The sequence below is a fragment of the Leptosomus discolor genome, chromosome 1 (assembly GCF_034619465.1).
Source record: "Leptosomus discolor isolate bLepDis1 chromosome 1, bLepDis1.hap2, whole genome shotgun sequence".
NCBI lineage: Eukaryota > Metazoa > Chordata > Aves > Leptosomiformes > Leptosomidae > Leptosomus > Leptosomus discolor.
In genome coordinates, this window is record NC_141391.1 from 7,990,711 (window position 1) to 8,016,983 (window position 26,273).

A 26,273-nucleotide genomic window follows, 5' to 3' on the forward strand; every position below is an offset into this window, starting at 1 on the left:
ACACTTCAGTGTTTTATAATATTTTACAGGGTTTTTGTTATTCTAAATATAAACTCTCTGACTACACTATGATAGTATATATGGTCATTAACATGAATATACACATTGATTAATCTTTAGAAATATTAACACATGCATAAACATATTTGCTTATGGATATTAATAACTAAGAGTCAGCTTTATTTTAAGAACAAGGCTTTTTACTTGTGTAAACGCAGTGAGACAGTTGGAGATAATAGTCACCTGCTACGAATTGTCAGATTTTGATGGTCCAAATTGAAGTGGAACAGTATCTTATTAAAAAGGCAACCCAGCACTTGAAATTGCAAAAGCAGGAAAAACTTGATACAACACTATAGTATATCTGTCTAATTTGGAATATACTGTTGGATCATGCATTAGTTTGAAAAAAGCGTATGCTTTTCTGGTGAAAATGGATTTTCTGAAGTTTTTGCTGTGGACTGTTGGGGAAAAAACTGAAAAATAATGCTTCTAAGTGTTATTTATTGTATCATCTCTGTGAAACACAGGATATTTATTTATCAAATTGATAACATTCTTTTTAATTGCAAAGTGAAATGACATTTGGTAATGAAGTGGTTGTCATTTTAAAACCCCTTTGTTTTTTGAGGTGTTATTGTGTATATATATATTTTTTTTTCCCTTTTAAAGTGCAATGCCTATAGTATTACTCTGTCAAATTCAGATGAATCATGACAAACAACATTTTCACAATGGGAAATGTTAACATGCTACATTCCTTTCTTTGGAAAAATAAAAAAAATTATCACAGAAAACACATTTTAATTTAATTATATCCTTTAGGTCATTAACGTGATGTAACGTGCATGTCAGTCCTCTCTTCATCCACAGATTACTTTAATCCTTCATGTGCATTTATTTTTCCTCTGGCTTTCTTTCATATTTGCTTTGTTTCGAAATTGCATGCTGTTTGGATTATTTGTGCATGACCTTCGCATTAATTTCACATTGAATGTTTACATACTCTGAGAGATTTTCATGAATCATTTATTCTACATGTGATTTTTTTTCCTTTATTTTCAGTTACTGAACTTTAAATATGCTTGAAATGTAAAAGTGGCATGAAACTTTCGTGACACAAGTAGACAACTATTTTAACAGAGATTTTCAATAATCATCTTTCAGAAATACATATTCTAAACCACAGTTTATGCTGTGCTTCCAAAACAGAAGAAAATAAATTATGTTCTGAAATTGTAACTATATTCCATTTCAGAACTGGAGCCAAATACTGGTTATATTTAATTCAAGCAATGATAAACACATGAGCTATTGGTCCTTTAAATGAGTTAAGAAGGTCTCTGCTCTCTTGGAGGTGACCACTGGAAATGTTCAGTACAGGAAACAGTGTAGGACATCATCTGACGGACAACACAGTTCATTTCCGATAAGCACTATCTGCAGCTCAGCGTAGGTGCCCTCTGGAAACAGCAGCTTCTCTCAATTGACTGTATAGGGACCTTAATTCCTCATTTAGTTTCTGAAATAAATGTCCCAAGTAGGCATATCCTGCTTTTACATAGTACAGTGCTACGAGCCCTTGTAACTGTCTATAAAGTCAAAGATTTTATCATGTAAAAAAACTACAATTTCCTCTATATTAATTTGCCAGTTGAAGAATTAAAACAATATATGTTACTCAACATACAATGAAATACTGCTTACCAGCAGAATTCCATCTTTAAATCACATAAAACTAAAAGCATATCCAGAGGAACTCATTTACCTAATGAGTAAATATACATGTATAAAATAAAACAAAATATTTTTAATTATGACCCAAAAAAAGCATTAAAACACACTTAAAATGTGGTGGATTAAGAGGATGAATAAAACACTATGAAGTCAGCAGCAGTTACTAGAAAAAATACTTGATCTTAATTGGCACAGGGCTGAAATCACATACCTACTACAAGCAAATCAAAGGCTTTCACTTTCCTCTTTTCAGCCTATTCTTTTTCAGCCAGTTAATTAATTCTGTGCACAATCTGCTATGATTAAAGATGAGTGACTTGATCTCAAAGCATGCTGAGCCATCTGTAGCCCTTCATCTGAACAAGGCAAACACGATAGTTTCCAAATAAGGAGCTGAAGGTTGTGACTTGAGACCTCTGTAATTCAATCAATCCAGTCCCTAGGGGCTTTGCCTTCAACCTGCAGACCACACCACAACCACCTCTGACCCTTTGCAGCCACATGGTTTGGACTGATTTGAGTCACTACAGTTCTCTCCACTTTTACAAACTAGTTGTTTTGTCAGCATGAGTGTGACAACAATTAGACGTCCCTGTTTTTGCCCCATGCCTTTTCTCCTTCACAGTCATTCAATGACAAGCGTAAAAAGAACTTCATCTTTTCACGAAAATTCCCATTCTACAAGAGCAAGGAGCAGAGTGAGCAGGAAACAAGTGATCCAGAACGTAAGTAACCTCTTGGAGATGATGTCACATGCAGCAGCACAAAAAAATGGGTGACACGCATGATACCAGTATCCCACACATCTAGGCAAATATCTGTTGTAGGCAGGCAGGAGAGGTATTACTACTGTGACCAATGTGTGACTGCAGTTTGGATCCAGCTGGTCCTTCCTTCCCCGGAAACATCATTTTCAGAAGAATAAAGCAGTGACCTTAACTTTTGGAAGAGCGAATGTGGCTCCTCAAAGTTGTTGTGGCACCTGTCATAAATCAAAAATTGTCTCTGATTAAATATTCCCAGATCAGAACTGGCTCAAAATAATGCAAATGTGATTTCTTTCACAATACTAAACTAAATTATTACTTTTTAAAAGGTCTGCTCTAATCTCTTTTTTGCCTTTGACATTCTCCAAGGTGATTGCCATGGGCAGCTTTACTGGAAGTTTAATAATTAAATGAAGAAACCGAGCTAGCAGCTTAAAGAAGTAAATCAGATCTTGGAATGTGTACCTCCCCGGGCATTTACTGCTTGCTTAAATGGTATAGAGAACCAGCATTATTAAAAATACATGCTAGTTCCAAGCCCAAACATTCACTTTATTTCTTAATAACACTCTCCTAAATTTATCCAGTGAGGATCATTTCTGGAACTTTATTTATCTGGTTGTTCCTTCTTCCTCACAGCTCCAAAAGCCATGTATCATGGTCGCTGCCTCTTTCATTGGCTGCATTCCCATAGAATATGGGTCTAAAGTTGTTTCTGGTAGAAAAAGCAAGGATCCAGATTGCTCAATCAACATGGTCAGTCATGGTAGTATCCATTTCAACTCCACTGACTTCTTCCTTCCTCTTCTGCGGCTGTTCTTCCTTTCTCATTGCTCTCTCTGGGGACTTCCGTGCAGGACATCCCCGGATTAGGTGACGACGGTTATGGAACAAAGACTCTGAGTAAGTTCCCAGGAATGGTCACTGTAAATCTTTTTTTGTTTTGTTTTGTTTTGGCTTCTGTTCCTTCTCTGAGGACCCTCCACTCCTAGCATGCACAAGATAGAGTCTTATCTGTTACCCAGCTGTGAATGCATTAAAATGTTTCAACCGTTTTGTTCTGCATGACGATATTAAATAACATACAGTGTATCAAGCAGACACTTTCACTTCTTTTGTAGTAACACTTTTTGTTTCTGACAGTATGTTATTGTTCCCATCATGGCAGTTCTGTAGAGTAGCATACCTAGAACTCGTTTTGCTGCCTAGACTGTTCTTTTCAACAACAATTCCTCCCTCTCCACCTAAAGGAAACGTTAAACATTTTAACTTGATCACATCCTGAGGAGATCAGTAGAAAATTATTTTATGCTGTTGCTTCTGCATTTTCAGCTTTTTGCATGGGAGTGTTTGTTACTTTGATGGATTTTAGATTAGTATTTGTTATTAATGGAAGGAGTCATTTGCAGGCTAGAGAAGACCATGCCTTCTCCAAAGCTAATTTTGGAACCCATTTTACCATTAGCAACCTATTCTCTATCATGCAACTTTAATCAATTTCTTTTTCTGATGCAGCAATCCTGTCTCAAGACTTGGCATTGCAGAATGTGTAACGTGTCAGATAATTGTTCAGAAACAATTTTGCTTCCTCGAAAGTTGGACCAGAAAAAGTTGTATAGAGTGAAATATTTGCAGCTGATTTCTGTATAAATGGCTATATAATATTCTGTATCCAGACCTAAATAATTTAGAGGCTTGCATGGTTTTGGCTGCTTCTTCCTCAGTTCTTATCTTTTTTCTTAAGCATCAAGTGATTGGAGCAAAATGTGTGTGAATGTTAACACTGCATCGCCTACTGTTTTGTATGTGCTTTTTAATTCCAGGAATGCACACCCATGCACACAATTTTAGAGGTTATTCCATTTCTGACTGATTGTGGAAGGAACTGTTTAATGGTTTAACTTTAAGCCATACAGTAGCTTGCAATTTAAAGATGAAAGCTTCATCTCTTGTAAGAAGAACAGTTCTGCAAGACTAGTGTTGTCAGTGGCAGACAGCAAATGTCGCTGCCACCTGAATTTTAACCATTCTGCTACTTTAAGTAAAGTGCTGTAGCAGCTCATTAGCAGCAAATGCAGATCCTTCGCTGGCTAAAGAGAAATAGAATACTTCTGATCTGATAACCCTCCTGAATATCTGTGTCCTTATAAAGACAAATCTCCATAACATCCAACCATTTGAACGGAGATAACTGAATTCTGCAAATTGCTAAGGGAAAAGTAGCACAGAGGTATTTATATAACCCTAGCTTTTCTATTAGTATTGCACCTAGCTTTCAATTACTGACACACCTCTAGACATTCCCGCCCATCAAATTTCACTAATATTCAACTCAAATATGTTTTTTAATGACAGTTCTTACTATGAAGCATATTTATTCTTGTTTAATAAAGTTCTTCAGGGTCCTGTATAGCATATTAGTTTGAGACGACCTTTGTTAACTTGCTATGAAATGTATGAAAGTCAATCTACTCTTTTCTTCAAAATGGAAGTTTCATTTTTTTTGAAGCTTCTTACAAAGACCAGGATCAAAGTTTTCCATTATTATTTTTATCAGATATCATCCCCTCTCATTTCTGCTGCTCCAGTAACCCCGTCAGTTCCACTCCATGAACCCCAAGCCGTTAGATTGGCACGTGGAGGAAACACAGCACCGTGCACAGAAGGGGTGGTCTTGGCACTGTTCCCATAGTCATCCTTCATGACATCCATGGTGGTTTACTCTGGGTTCATCCCAGGGGATTCTTGGCTTTTATGACCTCCTTCTTTCACTGGGAATGTTTAGAGGCAGCTGCAGGTGGGTGTTGTGGGTCACCTACAGCCTAATCTGCCCACTGGTTTAATGACAAATATTAGACCAGTTTTGGCTCCTGGTACTTGTCAGGAGGTGTCTTATTTGTACCTATTGCCCATTTAACCACTGAGTCTCATTCTCATTGAGCTAGGGTGGCTCCCTGGTATATAGCCATTAAACCATTGACTTCCAAATGTCCTAGACCAGCTGAAAAGTTTCAACTGTGAAATGATCGTTCAGGTGCAAAGCAATCCATATTTCTACCAGAGATAGCTTTAAACCCACCATTTAATGTGGTTCTGCAGATATCCTGGAGACCATATAGCATAGTCTGACTGACCATATAGCATAGTCTGACTGACTATAAACAGTCTGCTGACTGCAGTTTGGGAACAGCCACTTCACGTGCTACAGATTGGACCTTTCTTTAAATAATATGATAATGCATACAGGGCACCAGTCTTGCCAAACCACAAGCCTGACCCATCATGATAGTTTTTATATCCCTGTTCACCTATCCAGACTAGTCTGGTAAAGGTTTTGATATTCTAGCTCAAATCCTGAGGTTAATCAATGTCTGAAAAAAGACTTCTTCCATTTTTTTCTTGTTTTTGTCATGTTTTCTTTTCTTTTGGGACAGGGTAAAATAGATACAGTTACGATATTTGATATCAAAACCATTTTCATGTTAATTTGATAGCCCTTTGGGATAGTGCACAGTAATTAAATATGGACACAGGTTAGCAATTTAGCAGGAATAGTTCTAATGCATTAATGATGCACATTACTGGTACTGCAGGATAATACGAGCAGACATTTAGGTTTCATGACATTAATCAAGATGTCCAGTGAGATGCAAGTGGACCATAACGTACTCTGAAATTAAGTTATCTGAGATGTCATTAACTATCTCATCAAGAAAAGACACGGCTTTGCCGTGACATGTATCGCTAGCTAATACGTATAGTCACCTTCTGAAATGCCACAAGAGAGAAAGCTTTCATTTTACCTGTGTAAATTATCTAAGAGTTTTCAGGTGATGTCACTGCACTGTTTTTATTTCCTCTCTGCACAACTACCTTTGCATGACTGTGGCAGTTCTTTTAAGTTTCTGCGGCTCTGTGGTGCTTGGTTATGTTCTTTAATTTGCTGTACTGTTCTTGCAGAACATGTTTCTTCTAATGCCAGCGATAGTGAAAGTAGCTACAGTAAGTTACTGCTTTCATTAGAGTCCTTTTACTTTGCATTGCTTGTTCTGTTTGTTTCTTTTATTTTGTTTCTCTCCTTGCTACTCTTTTGTTAATGTCAAAAAGGCAGTTGGAGCAAATGGCTTGGAATTCAAATTTATGACCACATCTTGAGTACAAAGCCATAAAAGAAAACTGTCAACATTTATAAGAGAAGGGAAGAAGGTTGTTAATTGGAATGTATTCCGGGACATAAAACCAAACCTGGCTTTGGGTAGCCTGTGAAAGTCAGGATTACTTGGTTTAGTGATAAGTCTATTTCATCAGGGAGGGGGCATTTTCTTGATGACCTTTTAAGAGTAAAATTACTCCATAGCTGTAGTCAAATCTGCAAAAGGCATCCTCTTTACAAGGTCATAATTTTTACCTGCATTTCTGCATGCCTGTATGAAGGGCTAAGAAAGTCCCCAGAATTTTGCTGAGCCCTTAATTTTGGCAGTACAGATATCCTAATGCATATTGAAGTCTTCCAAAAAAGGTAAGATTCACCCCTTAGGCACTGTCACCGAAAGCCACTGATTCCCTATAAGTGAAGGTCCCAACCCTGCAACCTGATTTAGTTGGAATTACAGACTCCATGTGGTCGTATAGCTAAGAGGCAGATTGTATGTTCTGGATAATTATTAGTAATAACCAAAAATTTAACCACTGTAACTATTCTTCTGGAAGTATTGAAAAGCAAAAAAATAAGGCATTAAATAAATATCTGGAAATGTAATAAAAGGTAATTAAAATGATAGATTGCTTACTAAATCACCCAGTTGTTTATTTTTTTCAAGCCATTTGCTTAGCAAATCAAGTTTTCCACCAGTCACTCAGCACTTGTGCTAAGCACCCGCATACATTCAGGTAATCATTGGTATCATACCTCATATTTACCAGTCTTGATATAGTGCATAGCAGTTGAGCTCTGTTAATAAACACTGGTTTCTTTCAGTAAAGCAGCTAATTTATGCAATTCAGAAATGGTAAATTAGTTTGTATTCTCTTGTATTGCAAAGGTTTCCTTGGAAAGCATTTGCCAGAGTCACAAGAAAACAGTAGGTGCTCTTGAACTGCCAAGATCAAATTGTGAACAGCTTTATTTTTAATGTGTCCTCTACTGAGGAGCAGAGGAGGATTTTATGTTTGAAATATAGATGCTCTTTCCCCAGACTGACTTTACAATCACAAGTAAGTCAATAGGCCAAATTTTCAAAAGTTTGCATGAGTCAAATCTCCTCCACGCGTATTTATTTCAGGGTGAGCTCAGGGTAAAAGCCCAGAGGAGAATCTAGGCCAGTGGCTGAGCACATCCCACGCCTGATGAACTGTCCCAAACAGGAGACTTAACAGGGCTGCCCAGTTGCAGCCAAACATTTGGGGCAGGTCCACGAAAGCTAGTTCCCAAATATCATCATAAGACAGGCCAGGTAGCCAGTTCCTCATTGGCTGTGCAAGAACTTGAAACAAAGTGTATGTTTTGAGGTGCAAGAGAGGCAATAGAAGTGGTTTGGGGAAGTCAGTTGGGACATAGACCTTGGAAGAAAAAGTGGTGTTGCAGTAACAACTGCCCGTGGTAGGCACTATCTTTCTACAATAGTTTCTATCCGGGCAAGATCCTGTCTCACCCCAGCAGCATCCAGCCTACATCCTGTCGACTGGAGCTCCCCACACATTACTGGTATGTCCAACAAATGCTACCTGGTGGAGAAAATGCAGACAGGGCTTTCTTCTCTGCCTATGGGAGAGCTACGCCATTTAGCAGCAGAGGAAGCCAATCTTTGGTTATGCCAAATGAAAGTGGCTTTAAAATCCAGGACCTGATGCCCAAAGGGCCTAATTCCACTTGCTAAGGCTTCATTGGTGGGTGCTGACACGACATTTGAAGGCATGACCTTGGGCAACTAGCAACTTTGGCTACCAGTTGGAAATTACTGTTTCAGATGGCCACGACGGCATATCATCTCTAACCTGACTGTGCATTCAACTACTACATGGCCACGGTATATCAGCATAACTCCGTGGGGACTTAAAGCCCTCCTGAGTCCCGCTGGTTACTCTCTGGATCTCTCAGGCTACCCTATGTCAACAGTATGTCCCATTGCACAGCTCATTGCAGTAAATCTCCCCCCAGAAAAATTATGACTGGGGAACAGAGAAGAATCAGACAGTGGCAGTCAACAAATTGTGAGGGCATGGAGATAAGAGAGTGAGACCCGTCATGAAGAAATTGTCTTATTTCACTGCAGTTCTGACCTTGTGGGAATGTTGAGAGAGGAACTGCACAGTAGAAGTCTAACAATATCCGTCATGTGGAAAGAGTAATTATCAGAACTAGTCTGTGAACATTTCCTAAAGATGCTTTTCTCGCTGCCTTGTCATTTAGTTATTCCTAATGAGAGGAAAAAAAATAATAGGTGTTTGGGACAAAGCTCATTCCTGGTAGAATAGGACAGCATGCAGTTATTTCTGCTCTTCTTGTTGGCATCTGGGTAGCTGGGAACGGGGCCCAACGTCAGTCACTGCCACAGAATCAAGTTTGCTTTAACTTCATTTGGAGCCAGCCATGTTGCAAAGCTGTTTTTCAGTAAGATGTAGTGACACTTTGAGCAGAATTTCTGTGTTCAAGGTGAGTCACTACAAGATATTTTACCAGGACACCATGTGTGTTGGCTTGCAAAGTCATCTAGCCCTCAGTCTGTGCACTGGCAAAACGGGGCATGCTGGGAGAGGAAAAAAAAGTGAAGCGGAAAAATTCATGGGGAGCAAACAGAAAACTGCTGAAGAGCTCAAACCTGTCCCGGTGCCCCTTTGAACTTCTGTTTCCCCAGCAAATGTGTAGGAAGAAGGGTTGCCCTGCCCCACTGCTTTCTGAATTGTGGAAAGGTGGAAAAGGACCTGAGGGTGCTGGTCGACAGCCAGCTGAACATGAGCCAGCAGTGTGCCCGGGTGGCCAAGAAGGCCAACAGCATCCTGGCCTGTGTGGCCAGCAGGAGTAGGGAAGTGATCGTGCCCCTGCACTCCGCACTGGTGAGGCCGCACCTCGAATCTTGTGTGCAGTTTTGGGCCCCTCACTCCAAGAAAGACGTTGAGGTGTTGGAGTGTGTCCAGAGAAGGGCAACGAAGCTAGTGAGGGGTCTGGAGAACAGGTCTGATGAGGAGCAGCTGAGGGAACTGGGGGTGTTTAGCCTGGAGAAGAGGAGGCTGAGGGGAGACCTTATTGCTCTCTGCAATTGCCTGAAAGGAGGTTGTAACGAGGTGGGTGTCGGTCTCTTTTCCCAATGAACAAGTGACAGGACAAGCGGAAATGGCCTCAAGTTGCACCAGAGGAGGTTTAGATTGGGCATGAGGAAAAATTTCTTCACCGAAAGGGTTGTCAGGCACTGGAACAGGCTGCCCAGGGAAGTGGTGGAGTCACAAACCCTGGAGGTGTTTAAGAGATGTGTAGATGTGGCACTTAGGGACATGGTTTAGTGGTGGAGTTGGCAGTGCTAGGTTGGACTCAATGATCTTAAAGGTCTTTTCCAACCTAATGATTCTATGGTTCTATGGTTCTATGAAATCAGCAATTCACACTTTGACCAGCACAAAGAAAAGTGTGTAGGTAAGAAATGACTGACAAGTGCCATGTGTTCTCCTGCAGACGTTCATGTTTGCCCCTATAAAACCAGGCCAATTGGAGTCCAGAGTAAGGTGTTATGCATTTTTTCTAGAGAGTGGTCTCTGGCAACTGTTTTAACATGTTTCTCTAACTTTTGCTTCTCATGATAAGCATTTAGTGAAAAGTAGCTAGTGTCAAAACCTGTACTACTTGATCATTCCTAGAACCATTCCAAAACAGGGGTACAACTACACAAAGCTGTCCAGTGCCCTGGACAGTGATTAATAGAGGGGGTTACAAACTCACTGGGCTTTTTCTAGGAGATATTCTGATGTATTCATATTTATTTAGAAAAATACATTGCTTAAAAATTTGAGTATTTGGCTGAAGTATTGCTCATGTCTTGGGCTTGGGGGCTAAAAACTCACGTTCTCAATAGAAGTCAGATACTTTTTATTTCAAAGTAATAACTGAAAGTCCTCCTATGTGGTCTCAAGAGAAAATTCTTTGACCACTCCTTAGCAACAAGGCTGTTGCAGATAGTAAAAGCTGATTTCTTCTGCCAGTGCTCTCCACATTGGGTTTGTAATATGCAAAAGAGCTGGAGACAACAGTGGGATTTTCTTTATCCCAACAGACAACCTTCACCTCCAGTAACTCCAGAGGGAATCACAAACACATTTGACAGCAGAATCGGGCCCTTTATAAAAAAAAAAAAAAAAAAAAATATTTTTTAGCCAAGAACAAATTCTGGCCTGATCTAAAAGGGGCTGAGCAGGCATACAGCTGCTGCTGCATCACACTGGCCATACTAATACGAAGGCTATAACTATGTTAGTTGATTTGCACCTGTTCTCAGCAGTAAAACCAAATTTGCAGAGTGGTATATAAGGTCCTGGTCTAGCAGAAAGTTGTTCTTTTTGTGAGAAGGATGCATACAGCCAACTTCAACTTATCCCTGAATCAACTGATCAAACCATGATTGAAAGTTTATTTTGAGCTCTGGAACTGAAAATGTTCTGATTTCTGTTCCAAACCAAGCTTGTAAGAACTGATTTTTGCTGTGGACTCATCAGGGTTTTTTTTTTTGTGAGACATGATTTTCATAATGGCCGTGAATTTCAAGTCTCTCTACCGCATATGTGTTGTAACACTCTTGCACATAGTTCAGTAAAGGTTTTTACAGCTGTCGTCAAAATTACACGCACATTACCTCATCTACTTAGCTTAATTGCATAACTGGTTGTGATTGCACCGATTACCTAGAGAGGCAATACATGACTAAAAGTTAAAAATAAGGAAAATTGTTAGAAACAAAAATTTTTATTCTCTGTCAGCAAGTCATCAAGTCATTCTTGTACTGAGGTTTGAAGACTCAGAACAAGGCTAAAGGAATGTTGATTATTATGTTAGGCCACTGATTAATTAGGACACTTATGCTGGCTCTTGCACTCCCCAAGGATTACTACGTTATTCAGGCACACTCAAACTGGCACAAGCAGTGAAGTCTCATTTCATGCCTTCACAAGCTACATTGATCTTAAACATACAGTGCCGATAGACCACTTTTTGGTCATAAGTTCATTATCAGATTACTGATGATCTTTTTATCTACTGGATTTCCAGCATTTCATAGCTATCAACATATTTCCAAAAATCGTGTGTTTACTTACATAAATAGCCATCCAGGAAAGCCAAATAGAGCCTAGGATATTGACTATCCAGTGCAGTCTATGCAGATGAAACAAAGCAAGAAATTGATTTCTCCAAGATCTTGCAAGTACAACTCAGGCAATCCATACATTAGCCCAGAGCCTAAATGGATGGTGACAGAAAAATAAGCTTTCCTTGATTTTAGATCCAGCTGAACAACAAAATTCAGGCAAGATCTCAAAAATAACATTAATTTGGCTCATCTACATGTATTTCACATATGTATTGATCGTAACCCAAAAATTCTCTTTGATTTTTCTAAAATCATAAATAATTTTTAGCTGTCTTCCTAAGTACTACTTTTCTGTTATTCACTGGATTAAATCCCTTTACTGATTTTTTTTCATTCATAGCAATTAACAGGATTCCAAAACCCATGGATTCCCACTGCATAAGGTGCTTGATGAGAGTGGGTGTTTGGTTACATGGTGACTGCACCACAGCAGCTCATAGCAGCTCCTCTGCCCCGTTACTCACACGCTGGGTGCAATTATGCCAACATTGTGCAAGCTCTGGATGCTCTGGCAAGACAATAGGAAATGAGGGGGTTTTATGAGTTACATGAAAAATGCCTGATATCTGCCAGATCTACACTGAAACTGGTTTGAGTCTTTCACAGGCTCTCTGCCATCTACTCAGACAGGGGAAACAGAGGCAACACCTTAAATACATTTTAGGGCTACCCCTCTGAAACACTATAAAATCCTTTAAAAAGGTTAAATTAGTCATCGTTATGAAACTTGTCTGACCACGCAGGACCTCTCTGCCCAGTTTATAGAGGCTATGAGTTATAAAGAACTCCAGGTTCTTCTTCTCTTCGCAAGCATTAGAAACACCAACAGGCAAACCAAGAAGAAAGGAAAGCAGAGCCATAGAGATCCTGGGAAAGTTAATTTTGTATCATTTTATTCAAAAGTATATTACCTTTAGGAAAACTTCTTTTTTCTTTCTTCTCTTTCCTTATTTTCTTTCTTTTCTTCTCTTTTGACTTGATGGAATTTTACTGAAGAACAAGGGAATGCACAACCTTCCAATACCTGAAAGGGGCCCATAAGAAGGCAGGAGAAGAACTGTTCACAAGGGTCTGTAGTGATAGGATGAGGGGTAATGGTTTTAGGCTAGAAAAGGGTAGATTGAGGTTGGACATTAGGAAGAAGTTCATTAATACGAGGGTGGGAGGGTCACTGGAACAGGTTGCCCAGAGAGGCAGTGGAAGCCCCATCCCTGGAGACATTCAAGGTCAGGCTTGATGGGGCTCTGAGCAACCTGACCTAGTTAGAGATGTCCCTGCTTATTGCAGGGGGGTTGGACTAGATGACCTTTAGAGGTCCCTTCCAACCCAATACATTCTATGATTCTACGCCAAATTCCCATAGAACGGGCTTTTTCTTTTTTTCTCTTTTTGTTTTCTCTGTTAAATTTCACAAAGATTTTCCAGATCAATATAGCTAACCTGTGGTAATTAAGCTGTTAATGTGGGTGGTAAATGAGGCTTAGTCAAATGATAAATAAGAGCCTGTGTCCTGCTGAATTTCACACTGTGTCTCACACCTCAAAGCCATCACAAGTTTATAGCAATCCAATTATCGATTGATTCTAGAGCTCTTCATTATACTTAACACTGTATGGACGACTTCAAAACCATGCAGTACTGATTGAGAAGAGATCATTACAGAACAACATCTGGTACAGTTAACATGTATATTAGCCTCTGAGGACTTACAGGATTTTGTCTGGACAGCACTTGGAAGGATTTTATTCACATAGGAACTTGAGCTCCCTGAGACTTTTTTCCAGAAAAGTAAAGTAGGAGAAATGGTGCAGCTTTCCCCCACGCTCATACTCCACGTTGAGTTTGAAACTCAGCGCTGAAAAGCCTTCACTTAAGAAAATGTCTATCTTTAAGTGCCTGTGTATCATGGCCAGCCTTCAATTTTCTCCTTACTTCTTGCAGCCCTTTCCAACGGCTTAAGCTTCAGCACAATTTGAGTGGGCTGGAGTTTTTTCTTTGCCTTCAGTCTGGCCACAGTTTCACAAGGCTCCTGTGAAATGACAGGCTTGTTTGTCTCCATAGCCCATGACTTACTGATAGCGTGGATGTAACAACAGCTTTAGCATGGGACGTGTCTGCAGAGACTGCTGGCTTTTTTGTGCTGGTTATAACACTGTGCCAAGGCCAAATATTAGCCCATAGAGAAATTCTTAAACAATAGTGTCAGAGTTATTGGCTACTTTCCTTCTGTTGCTCTTGTCCCTGTCAGTCCCATGGGATTCTACTGTTTAAATGCAGATGTCTGCGTCTGACCTTGCTCTTTAAATGCCATTATGGGACAATGGAGACAAACACGCCCTTCTGACTTTTTCTCTCATCCCAAAGTAGACATCTAAAATAGGTCAGATGACTCATGTCTTAGAACAAGCACTTGCCTATTTGTAGGCACCCACTGACTCTAAAAGGGTACCTAGGGACTAGCTCAGACATCAGCACTCACAATTTGGGTTTCTGCAATTAGCTGAAATTAAACTTTCTGCAGATCTGTATGCCATTGAAACAAGCATTTTCAAGTTTAAGATTGTATTTGTACAGACAGGCTCCCCTCCACATGCTTAGTACATGATGGCTTCATCGCCCACCCCAAGACTGACTTTCTCAGGCTGTTGAAAAGCATAGCCTCAGCTCTGGAGGGCTGGAGGGCAGGCAGTGCAGGAGTGTGCTTATCCAGCCTGGAGGGTGAATCATTTCATCTCCAGAGGAATGGGACATCCTGAGTTTTAGATCACTCCCAAAATTCCCAGAGAAACTTAAGGGAAATTAATACATTTAATGCATGAAACCTAGTGTAACAATAATTCTAGGGTTTTAACTTTGCAAAAAGCCAAAGTTAAGGAAGTTGTCACAGTATTAAACATTTGCAAATAGAGAAGAAAATCCCTCGTCCACACTTCTCATGTTATGTTGCCTTGTTCTCATAAGCTAATTTCTTCGTTTTATTAAAAATTGTTTTCTCCTTTGCTGCTTCAGCACCATTGCTAGGTTGAAGTTGGCTCTGTCTGTTCTCCCTCTCTCCTGACACACCAGTACATTTTTTTATTTGCTTTTTCTGTCGTTGTCCTTAATTACAACATTATTTTTACTTGAAAAGATTTCTTACACATTTCTCATAGCTGTCTAGATAATGTATCACGAAAAATATCTATCAACATATTAGATCCATGACATGGGAGTCAACTGAAGACTAAACCACAAAAAGTTTTGTACCTATTTGGGAGCTGGGCATTGCATTCAGTACAAATCTTTTTATTATAGTTAATGGAGCCTCAAGAGTGACACAGATAGCAGTCACTACTTCAGGTTAAGGTGTAGCCCCACCCCCCCGTAAATCCTACCTATATCATCTGTCAGGTGTCAGGCAGCACTCTTCCCCTGCACGTCCACACTTTGGTTTGGCAGGAGCCCACCAGCAGAATGTAACCCAGGCTCACGTGCATGCAAGCAGATGAAATGAAGGCAATCCGCTCTGTTTTATAAAGCCCTGGTACCCCTTACGGCACTCTTTCTTCTGTAGTATCTAAATTAGTTGCAAAATCCCATCTGGGGATCTTCTCAGAGACAAGACAGAGTAAAAATAAAATCATAATTTTAAACTTCACTAAGCCTAAGTCATATTTAGAACCTGCCAGAGCCCTTATGTGGTACCAAGTATGTGACACTGACATAAAAATGTCCAAGAATTATTCATGCAGTAGCTGGAAGAATCCTCCCCCTTCTCCTCTTGAGCTCTTGTAGAGGAGAGGATAGTGATGTATTGGGGCTGGACACCTGCACCCAAGTCATGGTCCATACAGTGACACTTGTTTCTCAAGGCAAATTTCTCTGCTTTTAGATGTCACCATGAGGAAACAGCACTGTCCTAGCAGGAGTGGAGGGAGGATAAGTATGTAAAATATGATGCTGTGAGATTTGTGTTCAGGGAAAGGATAAGAGTCAGAAAATAGCTCATAGCTAGATGTCAGGCTGTGAATAAACTATACTATGGAGGTTATGCACAGAAGGACAATCAACAAAAATATGTATATTCTGAGGATAAAAATTGTTCGGTTTAGGTAGCCTGTGGATTTTCCCTGCAGCAGCATGTTAGGGCCTTAACAGTTGGACAAGCAAAAGAACTGCATTTTAAATTTTGCACTATTCTTGTAAACAGCCTTGCTATCAAATCAATAAATGAAACTCCATCATTGAAAAAGCCCAATTTCAGCAAAAGAATTGAAAGGTGTGGCAGGAGAGGGAGGGGAAGGAAAAAAGTGGTCTCCACACTTTAAAGTTATGAGGGGCTTTGGAATGGTTCAGGTGAGAGCATTACCAGCGAGAAGTGTTGAAGCCGATCTGTCTCTGTGTGAAGCATTTTGTCAGGCTTTAGCACTTGACATGTTGCTTGTCAGCTTCAATCTCTTCTCTTTCTTCTTTCATCAGGAGGCCAAGAAGACTGCATCCTTTCTTATGAACCTGTCACCAGACAGGAAAGTAAGTTTCACCTGCTTTTCTGTCACTGGTCCTTATGTTTTTCATTTCACATTTTAGGGGGCAGCAGAGCAGTAAGCCTTGCTGTGCCAGACCCAGATTCTCTGTGGCTCCTTTTTCTTGGCCACTCGATCTATCACATGCAAAAGAAATGATGTAAGGGTCTCCCTCGCTAGCCCCCACTTCAGACCGTTCTCAGGACTCTCTCCAGTGTGCTCTCATGGCCTTTACTAATAAATGTGTTAATCGCTCTTCAAAATATTGATGACAATTTTCTAGATTTACTGGAATATTTTTGCATGGGAAGCCTTTATTTTTTTTTTTTTTCTGATGTGATGTGCATCTCTAACGAGAGTAAATGAACCCATGGGAAGGCAACTGAAAATGGGAGCACACCCACCTGATTTAATTGGGGATGATCATAACTGAGGAGAAAAAAATCCTACAATATCCTTTCCATGCCTCATGAGAGAGTCCATCTGCAAGCATTTGGGAGTGACCTTGTTGAGCAATAGCAAATATACACACTTCCACCCAGTTGTCTGACTACGTGTGCATGCACCATCACAGATCTCTGCAAAATGAGCGGTGCTCGTTCCTTTTTCCTTATCCATGTGAATAAATAAATTATTCATCAGTAAAATGTACACCCAAGTTTTCACTTCATGCATAAAGGCAACAACTCTGGTTAGTGCATCTTTGGAAAGACTTACTGTTATTGCCAGCAAGATCATCAAAATGTTCCTTTCTTTTTGTTGTTCAGTTAATTACACCAGGCCGGTTATTATTCTGGGTCCTATGAAAGATCGGATCAACGATGATTTGATATCTGAGTTCCCTGATAAGTTTGGGTCGTGTGTACCACGTAAGTATGATTTTAGTCCTTGTTCTGCAGCTGAGTGAGCTGTATCCTTTCATGCCACACATTAAGTGAATTGCTGTGAATGCAACATCCATGAACTCCATGTAACGGAGTTTTTCAAAAGTCATTTTTCCATTGGACAAAAAGGGGGAAAGGAACAAACAAAAAAAAATCGTGAAGATCTGGAAATAATTTCTCAAAAGAATTTTCCCCAAAGCTCTGGTATTTTTTTGAAGAAGGAGCCTTCTGGCCACTAACTCAATTTACTCATTAATTAATCTGTGTTTTCTTAAATAAGATAAAAGATTGAAATACTGGTAAAATGTAAAACTCCAACTCTATTGCATCTGTCTATAAAAATAGAAAGTAATCTGCACGATTTGTGTGATATCTAGACTGTCTAGTCTGAAAGCAATATTGGACCTTGAATTAAGCAGAGTGTTTATATCTTGGATCATTAGAGCTTGCCAAGTGTTTATTTCAGACCCTGATTGCAGCCTTACTTCATTTTAAACTGTTGTCGCTGCAAATACAACAGCTTAAAGCTGCTAGAATGAGATCAGAACCAGCCTTATAGTTAAGGCTAAATTAAATTGATGAGATTGTGATTCACATTATCACTGTAATAGGATTAGATTTACAGTCTGGAATGCATCTTGTAGTGGGGCTTTCTGTGTGATCCTGCTGAAAAAAAAGTGGTATTCTGGCAAATCCTAATTTTATGTTAGCCTGTATTGATTGGAGGTAAACATCAGAAGGTATTACTTTAAAAAGACAGCTTTATTGTCATAACTACCTTGAAAACAGTATGTAGGAGCCAAAGATCTGCTCCCAGATGTGGAGCATCTCCACTTACAGCAGACCCAGCATTGTTGGCTGAGCAAACCTTAATTGCAGCATTTTTTGCAGGAAATATTTTTACAAATTTCTTGATCTCCTGCCTTTTGTTTCATGCAGATACCACAAGGCCAAAGCGTGACTATGAAGTGGATGGGAGAGATTATCATTTTGTCATTTCAAGAGAACAAATGGAAAAAGATATCCAAGAGCACAAATTTATAGAAGCTGGGCAGTACAACGATAATTTATATGGAACTAGTGTCCAGTCTGTGAGATTCGTGGCAGAAAGGGTAGGTTGCCGTTAGTTTTATTGCCCATGCGACGTGATCTGTTTTGTTTCCACATTGTATCACAGACATGATTCTTCTGCCAAAAATATAAAATATCTGCAAAATGGCATCCTAATATTTATAAGCTTTATAATGACTCCACAAGTGGAGTCTCTGACTTTAAACGACAACATCCTTGATGCTTTCTGTACCTGGATGTAGTGCCATCGATTCAGGAATCTAGCACTGTACACCCCAAAACAGCCTTCCCACTTCCCTCTGTAAAATGGGTAAATGAACTTATCTCACTTTCACAGAGGCAAAAGAAAGAAGCACAGAAAGATTGCATCACTTGCCTCAGGTCACACAGAGAGTCTTTGACACAAACAAGAGCTGAATTAACATAGACATCCTATTACTTTCATGGACTGACTTTCCTTATCTCTGAAGAAAATCCTCTCCCTCCACAAGGTTCATCCCAGTGAAAAAAAAAAAAACCAAGTTTGTTCCCATATCTCCAGTGTATATTTTATGTTAGCACCAAAGCAAATGAAAGAGCGCAGAGGAGAGGAGTGGATGCCCTGGGGTCCCCCTTCCCTGGTGTGCCAGTAATGGCCCCATTCCAGGGCACCGCATTGCAGAATTGCTTCCCATCTCTTGGCTGATCCGCAGCAAACTCTGCAAAAATAAACACACCCTCATCTGTTTCCAACAGGGCAAGCACTGTATACTCGATGTGTCAGGAAACGCTATCAAACGACTACAAGTTGCACAACTCTATCCCATCGCTATCTTCATTAAGCCTAAATCATGGGAGCCTCTGATGTAAGTATAAACCCCTGCAAGCCTTTTATTTTCAGGGTACAGTCTCAAGTGGCATAACACAAGTCTTGAGTCTACATTTCGCCCATCCTCTAAAATCAGTAATCACGAGAAGTAGTAGGAACAGTGGAGACATGCTCTCCTTGCCTGCCATCCACTGTATCCCAGCATCTCAAGGAACATGCCAAAGCTGCCTTTGAACCTTTCACACATGTGGAACATATGGGCTTATGTGCAGGACTGTGAAGGATCCCCTTCCAGTGCTTGGTGTTCTTGTTCCAGCCTGTGCATCAAGTTCTCATGAAGCATTGTCCCACCCAGCCTTGGGTGCTCTTGTGGTGTAGAGTCTGGTCACAGGGGGTGAACCAGAGGGTGTGGTGGGTGCCTCTTCGTCAGCCCTTCATTTACTTGAAGGTCTGTGAGAGGATAGGCTGGGACCCATGGGAGTGGAGAGGGGCAAAGAACAATTTAAGAAGGAAAGAGAAGTCAACATCTTCATGCTGTCACCAGGCAACCTAATTTCAAAACTCAGAAAAACTCTGGGATCCAGTTAGGCAACTCAAGTATAATAACTGAGAGGATAAAAACGTTATAACAATGTATGTGCATCAAGAGCAAATCAAATCAATTTTATTTCATTCTTTCATGAGATGGATATCAAAAATTGTATTGCATCTTGATTTTTATTCTGGCTCGATGGAACATTCTCAGTAGCAGCTTAGGGAAATATAATATTAAGAATTAGGGAAATACAAGATTAAGGAAATACAGTCCTAAGGGAATCTATAGAGCACATGCACAACATACTCAGTTGTTGAAAATGGCACTGTTAAACTGGCAGGGTAACAGAAATCCTGCGAGTATTTCCTGAGCTGTGTCACTGTGGGGCTGCTTGTTCATGAGTTACTTGAATGATGCATTGGGCAATACTTTTGTAAAGTTTGTGAGTAACCCAAGGCTGCGTGAGGTGGCAAGTACTTTGGAGGATAAGATTGAAAGTCGATGTAAAATCAGTAAGATGAAATTTAGCACAGACAAAGGAGAGAAAATGAAATGCACAAGTGCGAGCAGGGAATAATTAAGCTACAGCACTGCAGAAAAGCATCTGGAGGTTGGGATGGATCACACAGGAATATGAATGGATGGATAATGCAGTTGCAAAAAAGGAAACTGCCACTGTGGGCTGTATTGACATCAGTGTTGTGTAAGGACACAATAGATAGTTATTTTGCTTTCCTGGGTATGGATGAGGTCTCAGCTGCAGTGCTGGCCTGGTTCTGGGTACAACCCTGGAAGTGGAGGAGGAAGAGGGGTTACCTAGTGTCAAGGAGAAAAGGCTGAGGAAGAAATATATGAGTGATCTTCGTACTGGTTAAAGCTCAGGTGATCAATTGTTTTCCTTGTACGCCCATGGCAATGCAAGAACTTACCACCTTAATTTCCTGTGATAGGGATGAAATTTTGAATTCTGTGCCTTCTCCTCACCAAAGGCCATGCAAACAGCAGGTGATGTGATAGGTATCTGTTACACAGCTAAAATGTAGGCACCTTCCCTCCTGTGACAGATGTCTATCTGGTTACAGTAAAGGTGTGCCCACAACTACTGGGTGACAGAGCTGGAGAATGCTAACATGCCCCATCCCATGACCAAACGCGCACCCTCCCTGGCCTTGCCTTTTGGTGATAAGGTTGTTGCACGTCTAGCCATGTTACAGGGAATGATGCACAGTAGATGGTACTCACACAGCCCCATCCTGACCAAAGCCATCTTGGGTTGGATGACTTCTTGACATTTCTTTCAGCCCTACAGTTCAATTACGTCCTGATTATGTTGCTGTATAGAAGGGGAAGGGCAGCCTGACAGCCCGCCTTCTGCATTGATTGTTTTAAGATAGATGTTAACCTACAGTTTTCCCATCCGTAAAATATTTCCATTGTTTGTTCAATGCTGACACTGCAACTGAAGTGATTAAAAAAAAAAGTAAAAGCAGCCCTTACTCTGAAAAATACATTAGGCAGAACCAAAAATATGGCAATAACATAAAGGCTTCATTGATTTGATGTAAGAACAGCAAATCCTTGAAGAGATTAACAGAAAATGTTATGAAAATGCAAAATATTATGACAATTGTCCTGTTATGAAACCAAAGCAATGCTAATATTTCACTTAGGACAAAACAAGTTATGCAGAGTTAGCAGAATTTTCCTTACTGATATAAATCAAAACTCAATTACTCTTCACTCTCCGAATCCAAACCTGCCTCAGCATTGACATACAGTAGTGACAAACAAAGTGAAATCCACTATATGACTTTGAATTCCTTGTTCTGCAAATACTCTGTGGAAGACACTCTTAATTAGTATCCAGACTTTCACGGGACAGCAAAAGTTCTTATATATCAGTAGTAGTTTGGGATTTTTTCCGTAATATGGGTTATATAAATAAATTACATAAACACAATAAAACTCCTAGAAAAAATAGAAATATGTAATGAATTCAGGCATTCAAAATTAGTTTATCCCCTGCAGCCTGCTCTCCACAAGTAATCTTTTTATCTAGTTAGTCTATTTAATGTGTATTTACCTTATCAAACAGCACACAAAATTAGTTTCTAACAGAAGTGAGAACTCTTAACATAAACTATCTTTTTCTTTAAAGGATTGTCTTGAGAATAATGACATAATTCTGAGCCCCTTGCTTGTGAAAATCATTCATTGTAATGAAACTAAACCAGTTAGGGTCTGGCTAAACAAATACATCCTCTGACGTAAGTGGTAGTGAGTTGCAGGGTGTGCACAGAGGAAAGATATAACCCCTTCCCAATAGATACGATTATTTTAGTATGGAGAAGTTTAACCTGGAAAACCAGTGCTCTATGGGAACAGCAAGAGGACATTTTAATGACAGAGTAACTGTTCGCTCAGTCTTTTTAATATGTATAACTACTACAACACAAAAACTATAGGTTTTTCTGCCATAACTATTACTTTGTTCATACAAATAAGTCGAAAGTTAGCGTAACAGCAAAGGTAAGAAGAGTGAAGGGAGAATAAACTAAGCTTGCACCTGCACTTGAACCTTGCTTATCACTGGTTCTCCGTAAATACCCTGCTAACGCTAATAACCACAGCAGTGCAAGGCCGTAAGGGGCTATGGGATGTAGAAGTAACCAGCACTCGGGGCCTGAGCTGAATGTCTCCTGATGTTATTTTCTTCAATTAAATTGAGTCCTGGCAATCAAACTGCTGTGAACAAACTGCTCCCCCTTCCTTCCTTTCCCATCTCTACATGACGCTACCTCACAGGTTTAATCCTAGAGGTTGGTTTGATTCTACCCTGTTGGTACCTCTCAATTAGCCTCTCTCTCTCTAGAAGGATCATGGTGGGATCATGGGGATGAGAGCTAGAAGTAATCCCTGGGTGAGCTCTTCAGTGCAAGAGGAAGAAAATGTGCCTGGAGGGACAGCTCTTTGCAAGCATTTTGAATTCACCAGCTGTGCAGGTCCCTGGTTAGGAAAGAAAAACAATAGAAGGGACTGTTGTTTGACAGCTCTTTTAATTCACCATGAAAAGTGGATGTCATGGTCCTCCCCATTCTCCATTCTCTGTCCTTAAGGCATAAGGCATGAATACAACTAGCACAGTTTTACACCCCAGGCAAATCTATACCCTGCATATATAATGCAAATTTCTGCTTATGTCAAAGCATTCATTATTTTAAGTGCTTGTTTATATTTTTATTTGTATTTTCTCCCTTGATATTCAAGGACCTTGAGGAAGACTTCTCAGAAATTTACCAGAAATAGATCTGGAAGGAGGAGGATGTTGTTAGTACTAAAATATTGACTGTGTGTCCTTAAGATGAGATGAAATATTAAGTTTGCATAAGAATTTGCAATGCTATGTCCACCTCCAAGACAGAGTTTTTGTTCAGTCTGAAGTTCAAGTAGGCATAGCTGATGAGGAGCCTGTCTGAACTCAATTAGATAGCAATCTTTCCAATAAACAGAATTAATAGTATTTCAAATTTAATGTATGATACAGCATTACACAAACTGGCATATATTAAACCTATTTATATAATCCACAAATAACTTTCATAAATTTTTAAAGAAATCTTTCTTACCCTTCATGTTATAAACCTGCTTTCTGCATTGCATCGCATCGCATTGCTACTTCCAGAGAGATTTTTCTAAACAATGCTCTCAACTGTATGATTAGTTAGATAGACAGCTTTAAGCCATTTCTAGAAATTCCTTTTTGCATCCTGGACACCTTACAGGGTGTTTTTCAGAAGCCAGGTAGGAGTTAGCTGTAGCAAGTTCATACTGTTCTGCACTTCATAGATCATTTTTCTATGCGCCATCATGCACATAATTTCCTACATACATCACCCATGTCATACTGTATACAGTCCATTACCACATAATCATATGATTGAGTGCAAGGCATTAAATCAGATTTATGTAGAACACAAGATGCTCCTTCCTCTTGCTTTTCTAGTTGCCTCAGAAAATTTCCATCATGTTTTAAGAAAAATGAATCCATGCTGTGAAAAATGCTTAACTCTTCCTGCTGGAAAGACTTGGTTTGATTTCTCATGATTATCTGGAACTTATGCCCGCACCTGAACCAAGAAGTCTCCTTGGAAGACATTCTGAGTTCCTTCTGGGGCTTCCCTACAGGGATTACAATGACTGGGATTCCTCCTACAGGGTCAGGAGTCTCGCTGTGCTGAATTCCGCCTTTAATAATTATTTCACTACGATACGCCCAGCCTCAGTCAAAACACACCTTCCATTTCAGCAGTTTGGGAAATCTCCTTCAGCTGAGACAGCAGCTCTGGGACTGGCAGATAGGGAGGTTCCTGAAGGAGCTTCATCTCTGAAGGCAGGAGTGCTCTGAGTGCACAGACCTTGAGACCTCCTGGCTCCTTGATGCCACAAGTCCATCCACTTAGCAGTTACTAGATTTGTGCCTCATGTTTTGTTTGGGAATGTAAAATGGTGAACAAAAAATAAAAGATTTAGCAGAGAAATGGGAAATAGACAGGGGAAAAGTCTGGAAGTGTACATTTATACTATGTAAGAATGAAATTAAACTTAAATTCCTGAAACTGCCCATGAATTGGTGGAAGAGTTTCACTGCTTGATTTTGGTACTGATATCAGCCCATCTGTGATTCAGCTGAACATACCTTTTAGAAAGCTATTCTAGTAAGAATCTAAACTTGATGACTTCCTCTGTGTCTCTAGGGAAATGAATAAACGTCTTACAGAGGAGCAAGCGAAGAAAACTTATGATCGAGCAATTAAATTAGAACAAGAATTTGGAGAATATTTTACAGGTACGTTTTTAATAAACATAATCTTTTTCACGCAGTATAGTTCTTCATTGCAAAACAACTGGATCAGCTGTTTCTGGCCTAGAGTGCATATCAGTATAGCATGCGCACAGCAAGGACTCCTGGTTTGGGACTATTGTTTGCCTGAAACTCAAAGTTCAGTTGAGGCGTTCAAGCCCTCAGAAGTTTGATGCCCTGAAGGAATATCTTTGCATGCAATTGATTCCCTCCCTGACCAAAACCACTTTTAATGAAGTCAGTAAAAATGTTGCATCATTGCGTTTGTACAGACCAAAGAATTCCTCGCTAGCTCAAGGCAAGAGCTCAAGCTATGGATCATGGGAGGGAAAGAGAAAGGCATCTTCTTCCTAACCTGGAAAATAGCGAGGTTTAAGACCTGCTCTAAGCCCCATCATTTCCTTTGAGTAGGTTTAAGCAATTGCCTACTCGGGGGACTAGTATTTGTGGATAACACTCAGCAATTCCCAACTGTCCCTCCACATGCTGACAGTGCACATAATCTGAACTGCAGGTCCAGATTTCTGCTGGGAGGGACAAGGAATTTAAGGGTATAGAACTCTGTGCTTCATGTTGCAGTTGCTTTATCTTCTGTCACTTTGGGCCTGATCTAGTTAACTTTTGCAGCCAAGAGTGAGTTTATTACACCTAGGTCAGGAAAAGAATAGGGTGTAAATCTGCTGCTACTCACTACTTAATAAGATTCTAAACCAAATGAAATGTGAAGCTTGACTTGCAACAGTGGGAACCCACCATGCTGCCCTCCCCCAGAACAGAAATGCTACTTCTCTAAACTAGCCTAGCTCAGCCTCCTCACTACATGCAGTGGGATGGGTCTTTGTCACAGAAAGGTGTCACTGCTTTGAACTTAGGTGCCATCTGCAGGGTGTATGACTTTTCCATAATCAACGACATCACAGCATTCTAGTATTCCTTCTCATTTCATCAATATCTATGAGTACACTGAAAATCTGCTGACACTGGATGCTGTAGAATATATCAATTAAAAGAAGTATTGATATGTTTTCTTACTGCAGCTATTGTCCAAGGAGATAGCTTAGAAGATATATATAATCAATGCAAACTTGTAATTGAAGAACAATCTGGGCCTTTCATCTGGATTCCTTCAAAGGAAAAATTATAAATTAGCCACTGCACCTCTGATTACGACGGGAGACTATTTAGAAGAAAACTATAATATACTATTTGGAGGCTTTCCTGTTTTTGTTGCATTTATGTTCTTTGCAGTCAATGTGAATTTTGATGAATGTACAACACAAAGTGTTTGAAGCCATGAAGGACACTGATGGGTCAAAGGGTAGGAACAAAAAGACTTCTACCATATAAAGCAAATCTGTTGTGTGCTCAGAGCACCAGTTGTAGGTATAAACTTTTGACATGGAGACTGTCTGTCAAGGGGAGCTAGCCACCTCCTGTGCCCATGCGGACATTTTGATCGATTTCAATGGCTGAGCTCAGTGTGTTGATTGCTTTAAAGAGAAGTTCCCAGCTCTTGAACCTCATATAGGGCTTGATCCTGCAAGGCGCTCAGCACTTGACCCCAATTCCTACACATGAGTAGCCCATTGACTTGGAGTCACTTGTGACCCTTCCCCATGCTGTTCAGTCCCATCAATTCCAGTAGGACTATTCATGTGCTCAAAGCTAAGCACGGGCTTAAGCGTTTTGCTAGATCAGGGCCACATGCACCTTGCAAAATCAAGCTCAGAGTACTTGGTCCACTTCCTACTCAAGTCA

At 40.1% G+C, this 26,273-nt stretch overlaps 1 protein-coding gene across 11 annotated transcripts in view; it reads left to right on the top strand.

Annotated features, from left to right (window-relative positions):
* The window catches only part of DLG2 (discs large MAGUK scaffold protein 2), a 1,022,965-nt gene extending 997,306 nt beyond the window's left edge, over window positions 1-25,659 (top strand). For 7 of the 11 annotated variants that reach the window (XM_086481691.1, XM_086481692.1, XM_086481684.1 and 4 more), the window contains 7 exons: window positions 3,362-3,407; window positions 16,313-16,363; window positions 17,124-17,225; window positions 18,180-18,352; window positions 19,047-19,156; window positions 24,409-24,500; window positions 25,553-25,659. In XM_086481691.1, coding sequence (XP_086337817.1) covers window positions 3,362-3,407; window positions 16,313-16,363; window positions 17,124-17,225; window positions 18,180-18,352; window positions 19,047-19,156; window positions 24,409-24,500; window positions 25,553-25,659 — 681 coding nt within the window. Of the gene's footprint in view, window positions 1-2,362; window positions 2,463-3,361; window positions 3,408-6,464; window positions 6,507-16,312; window positions 16,364-17,123; window positions 17,226-18,179; window positions 18,353-19,046; window positions 19,157-24,408; window positions 24,501-25,552 lie in introns of all 11 variants that reach the window. The other 4 variants (XM_086481690.1, XM_086481682.1, XM_086481685.1 and 1 more) reach the window with 2 other exon arrangements.
* The last annotated feature ends 614 nt before the right edge of the window (window positions 25,660-26,273 follow it).